The sequence below is a fragment of the Octopus bimaculoides genome, chromosome 2 (assembly GCF_001194135.2).
Source record: "Octopus bimaculoides isolate UCB-OBI-ISO-001 chromosome 2, ASM119413v2, whole genome shotgun sequence".
Lineage (NCBI taxonomy): Eukaryota > Metazoa > Mollusca > Cephalopoda > Octopoda > Octopodidae > Octopus > Octopus bimaculoides.
Window position 1 is genome coordinate 16,173,077 of NC_068982.1, and position 5,717 is coordinate 16,178,793.

The 5,717-nt window shown below is 38.4% G+C and overlaps 1 protein-coding gene across 2 annotated transcripts in view; it reads right to left on the reverse strand.

Moving 5' to 3' along the window:
* Window positions 1–53: 53 nt before the first annotated feature.
* Window positions 54–5,717, reverse strand: part of LOC106878755 (serine/threonine-protein kinase pakE) — a 196,610-nt gene continuing 190,946 nt past the window's right edge. For both annotated transcript variants that reach the window (XM_052975699.1, XM_052975707.1), the window contains 2 exons: window positions 4,699–4,924; window positions 54–643 (listed from right to left, as the gene is read on the reverse strand). In XM_052975699.1, coding sequence (XP_052831659.1) covers window positions 513–643; window positions 4,699–4,924 — 357 coding nt within the window. In that variant the 3' untranslated portion in view covers window positions 54–512. The remainder of the gene's footprint in view (window positions 644–4,698; window positions 4,925–5,717) is intronic.

Here is a 5,717-nt window from a genome sequence, read left to right on the forward strand (position 1 = left end):
ATATATATGTATGTATGTATATATATATATATATATATTCATACAAAACCACTTTGATTAATTTGTAGACATGAAAGCTCTCCGTTGATAATCAGCAGTTTCACTACTACACATCACTGAAATTATTTTCATGCTGAGATGAACAGTAAACAGAATTTCAGTCTCATTTTCTGTTGTATTATGTCACAGTTGATACAATTGACTTTTTGCAGAACACACACACTCCCTTTCTTACATGTACATACATATTTACTCCTCCACATGCACACATACACACACACAAATACACACAAACACACACACACGCATATGTATATATCAATGTATATATATATTTGCATAGAGATTTTGCAAAGAAGCTAGACATGCTGGAATGAAGTATGTTGATGTCCCAATATGCATTTTATACTTATGTCCACAGAATAAAGGCGGGGATGAGATATTCATCTAAAAAAAAGAGAGAAAAAAAAGAGGAAAAAAATTCCATGTAGATCTCTTTTTCTTTTCTTTCTCTACCTCTGGATCTGTTGAATCTGCTGTATTTTCATTTTCTTGGCGAATTTCGCATTGGCAGAAGTTATTTTTGACCACATAGCGTCTTTGATTGCACTTTTAAGGGTGGTGGAATTCACTTGGCAGTATGCTGGGGTAGAAAGAGAAAGAAAGACGGAAAAGAAAAGAAAGAAGCATGAATTAAAATACTAATTGGTGATTATAAAAAAGTAATTAATTGCAGCCCATATTGGCTCAAAGTGTTTTGGGGAAGTGGGTAAATTGATTACTGCAACCCCCCCATGATATTTATTTTATCAACTGGTACTTATTTCACCAACTGAAATGATATTTATAAAGAGTAATGGTGGCCCATATTGGTTTCAAATTCTGGCACTAGGCCAACAATTTCAAGGAAGGGGTTAAGTCGATTACATTTACCCCCAGTCCTCAACTGGTTCTTATTTTATTGACCCTGAAAAGATAAAGGATAAAGTCAACCTCGGTTGAATTTAAATTCAGAACATAGAGACAAATTAAATATTACTAAACATATCATATTACTATTATAGGCGTAGGAGTGGCTGTGTGGTAAGTAGCTTGCTTACGAACCACATGGTTCCGGGTTCAGTCCCACTGCATGGCACCTTGGGCAAGTGTCTTCTACTATAGCCTTGGGCCAACCAAAGCCTTGTGAGTGGATTTGATAGACAGAAACTGAAAGAAGCCCATCGTATATATATATATATATATATATATATATATATATGTGTATATATGTTTGTGTGTCTGTGTTTGTCCCCACCAACATTGCTTGACAACCGATGCTGGTGTGTTTACATCACGATAACTTAGCGGTTCAGCAAAAGAGACCGATAGAATAAGTACTAGGCTTACAAAGAATAAGTCCTGGGGTCGATTTGCTTGACTAAAGGCAGTGCTCCAGCATGGCCGCAGTCAAAAGACTGAAACGAGTAAAAGAGTAAACATTTTGCCAAGCATGCTAACAAATTCTGCCAGTTTGTGGCCTTAAAATTGCAACTCATATTAGCATTTTAGGAAGGTCTGTGAATTAACAGAAACAATACTTTGAGATATTTAGTTATGACACTTCACATTCTGGGTTCAAGTTATACTGAGGCTAGCTTTGCCTTTTTTTCTGTCCCAAGGTTTACTGAATTAAATACTAGTCAATCACAAGGTTGATGTAATCAATTGCATCCTGTCCCAAAAACTGTGGCTGAAGGCCACAGTTAAACTAGCATTCAGAGGAAGAGCTAAGAATTTTAAATAATCAAAACTGACATTCTGTCAGTTACGATGATGTGTGCTCCAGTTGATCTGATCAATAGAACAGATTGTTCGTGAGATTGGTGTGCAAGTGGTTGAGCACTCCACAGACACGTGTACCCTTAACGTAGTTCTCAGGGAGATTCAGCGTGACACAGAGTGTGACAAGGCTGGCCCCGCTAGCTGAGTGGACTGGAGCAACAAGAAATAAAGTCTTGTTTTAGGACACAATGAGCCACTGGGTATGAAACTGTCAACCTTATGATCATTAGCCAAATACCCTAACCACTAGGCCACACATCTTGTGTGTATACATTAAATATGATGCATAGATGGCTATTTTTTTTCTCTAATACTGCTTCAATTGCATATATCAAATTTCAATTCAGCCGGACAGTTACTCACAATATCAGTGAATATTTTAATCATGCTTCCTAAATCACAGATGATGAATTCTCACCTGAGCACCAAGGTGGCTATGAGCATGTGCCACTGAGAAGGTCCAAAAAGACCAAAATGCATGTAGCATTCTCATTGGCCATTGCTGAGATGAAGCTTTATCTTCTGATATTTATTGTGTTTTTAACACATCATGTTTATAAGAGATGTTATTTTAGGACAAACAAAGCATTAACTAGCCTATCGACATTGTTTATGCATTAAGTATGATATATAGGTGGCTATTTTAATAACTGAGAATGTGACAACTTGTCCATTATATGCCAGTGTAGATGTAAAACCATAATGATGATGTTTATATTTCTAAAATGTTGTTTGCAATCGAGATGTATTTCTTTCAAGGAACTACATAAATAGAAACACACACACACACACACACACACACACACACACTTACACACATATGCAGTTAGTTAGATTTAAACTGTGTGTTTGTGTGTATTTGTGTTTGTGTGTGTGTGATTGTATTTGTGTGTGATTGTGTGTGTGCTTGTGTGTGTTTGTGTGTATGTATGTTTGTGCATGTGTGTGCATAACACATTTGTATGTATTTGTGTATGTGTGTTTGTGTATGTTTGTGTAAGGTTTTGTCTACTCAATTTAGAGGACAAGTGAGCAAGATTTCATTTAAAATGTAGAGATTACTAACAGCGGACATTAATGTTACACACCAAGATGGAGAGAATATTGCTTGAGTACATAAACAATTGTTGGCATTGGAAATCTCAAGAGTCTCAGCCATAAATCATCAAAATATATAATATCCCTTGATGCCGGAATTGGTTGGGAAGAAAAAAAAAAAAAAAAGAGCAAAGTTCAGAGATATTTTCCAGATTCTTAGTCATAAAACAATAAGAGATAATATCACTCATTGATTTAGATATTCAGTGTTTGGCAAAATTATGGGGGGAAATGAGATTAGAAAGAAAGAAAGAAAGAAAAAGAGAGCGAGAGAGAGAGAGAAAGAGAGAACGAGAGAGGCAGATAGACAGACAGAGAGAAGGAGCGAGAAAGAGAGAGATAGAGAGATCAGAAGCATTTAACTGAAACAGTCTCTATGTTGTTCACTGTTCTTGCAGAAGCTAACATCCCTCTCGCTACCAGCTTCAAATAACCACAAATGATTTCCATTCTTATGGAAAATAACAGTGTAGGATTTTCCAATCAAGGCTAAAGAAAACTGTTAATTTTTTGCCCTGTTTTTCTTTCTTCTTGTTTCTGTTTTTCTTTGTCTTTTCTCGTTTGTTTTTACCAGTAGCTCTGCTTCCATTTTTATACAGAACTTGACAACCTGATAATAAAAGCATTTGATTGCCAGCTGATGCAATACTATCATAATTGGAAATCTACTCTGCAGCACTTCTGCTATCGATATCCAGTGAAACGCAGGTAAAAATCTCTAAATTGGTAGTTGCACAACTGGAGGTCACCAGGTAATACTCAGTAACCTGTTGCATTCAATGGACATCATTTAAGACTTCATTTCCTTGCACTGATTCATGTAAGAATATACCTGACTGATTTCACCATTGTATATTCTGTCACATAGAACATATACGATTTAAGAGTTGCAAGTAAAATGCATTATCCGAATGTGGTCAATGCCAGTGCCCCATGACTGGCTCCTGTGCTGGTGGTATGTAAAAAGCACCATCCAAACATGGTCGATGCCAGGTCTGCCTGACCGGCTCCCATGCCAGTGGCACATAAAAGGCACCATCCGAATGTGGTCGATGCCAGGTCCGCCTGACTGGCTCCCATGCTAGTGGCATGTAAAAAGCACCATCCAAACTTGGCTAATGCCAGTTCCCCCTGACTGGCTCCTGTGCCGGTGGCACGTAAAAATGCACTATTTGAACGTGATCAATGTCAGGGCCACCTGACTGGCTTCCATGCTGGTGGCACATAAAAAGCACTATCCGAATCTAATCGATACCAGGGTTGCCTGACTGGCTCCCATGCCGGTGGCACATAAAAAGCACCATAATAGATTAAAATGAAACAATAACAATTAAGAATACATATGTGCAGGAATGGCTATGTGGTAAGGAGTTTGCGTTCCAATCACATGGTTCCAGGTTCAATCTCACTATGTGGCACTTTGTCTTCTACTACAGCTTTGGGCCAACAAAAGCCTTGGCAGACAGAAAACAAAAGACGCCCAGCATATATGTATATATATATTGTATGTGTGTGTGTGTGTGTGTGTGTGTGTGCCTGTGTTTGTCCCCCACCACTGCTTGACAACCAGTGTCTGTTTACACCTCGGTAACTTAGCGCTTTGGTAAAAGGGACCAAAAGAATAAGTGGTAGGTTTAATCAAATAAGTACCAGGATCAATGTGTTCGACTAAATCCTTCAAGATGGTGCTCCAGCATGGCCGCAGTCTAATGACTAAAACGAGGAAAAAGATAAGAACAAATCTAAATAATAATAATAGTGTAGACATTCACTCACAGATGATGCTGTTAACAAGAACTGGATTCAGTTGGGTTTTGCCAGCAGCAGGGCTTGAGGAAATTGAACAGTTGATGAGTTCATGTCTCTTGAAGAAGATATTCATTAGCTGCCTGGCCATTCTGCGTCCATCTATTTTGCCTTTTTTATCATAAGCCTTCTTCCTTACACCATGGAGTTGCTCATCATATATATAGATACTTGATCCTGGCAACAGTTCCTTCATCTGTGAAATAAAGAGATTATCTTAATATAACAAACAAGACAAAATTAACTGAAGCAGATTAGAATAATTTAGAAAATTTATTTCATGCGAGAAATACTACAATGCGTTTAATTCTTACAGTAAACTGTGAGGTAAGAAGCTTGCTTCCCAACCAAATGGTTCTGGGTTCAGTCCCACTGGTCGGTACCTTAGGCAATTGTCTTCTACTATAGCCTCAGGCTGACCAAAGTCTTGTGAGCAGATTTGGTAGAGAGAAACTGAAAGAAGTCCATCATATATATATATATCATGGCACTCTGTCGATTACACTGATGAGGGTTCCAGCTGATCTGCTCAACAGAACAGCCTGCTCGTGAAATTAATGTGAAAGTGGCTGAGCACTCCACAGACATGTGTACCCCTAACGTGGTTCTTGGGGAGATTGTGACAAGGTTGGCCCTTTGAAATACAGGTACAACAGAGACACGAAGAAAGAGTGAGAGAAAGTTGTGGTGGGAGACCACAGCAGGGTTCACCACCACCCCCTGCTGGAGCCTCATGGAGCTTTAGGTGTTTTCACTCAATAAACACTCACAATGCCTGGCCTGGGAATTGAAACCGCGATCCTACGACCGCAAGTCTGCTGCCCATTGCTCCTTATATACATACATATATATGCCGACTGAAGCTTTGTGATTGAATTTGGTAGGCGGAAGTTATTGCCATGTGTGTATATGTCTGTGTATGTGCTTGTGCCTCTCCGAGAGAGAGAGAGAGGGATATATATATATATATATATATATATATATATATA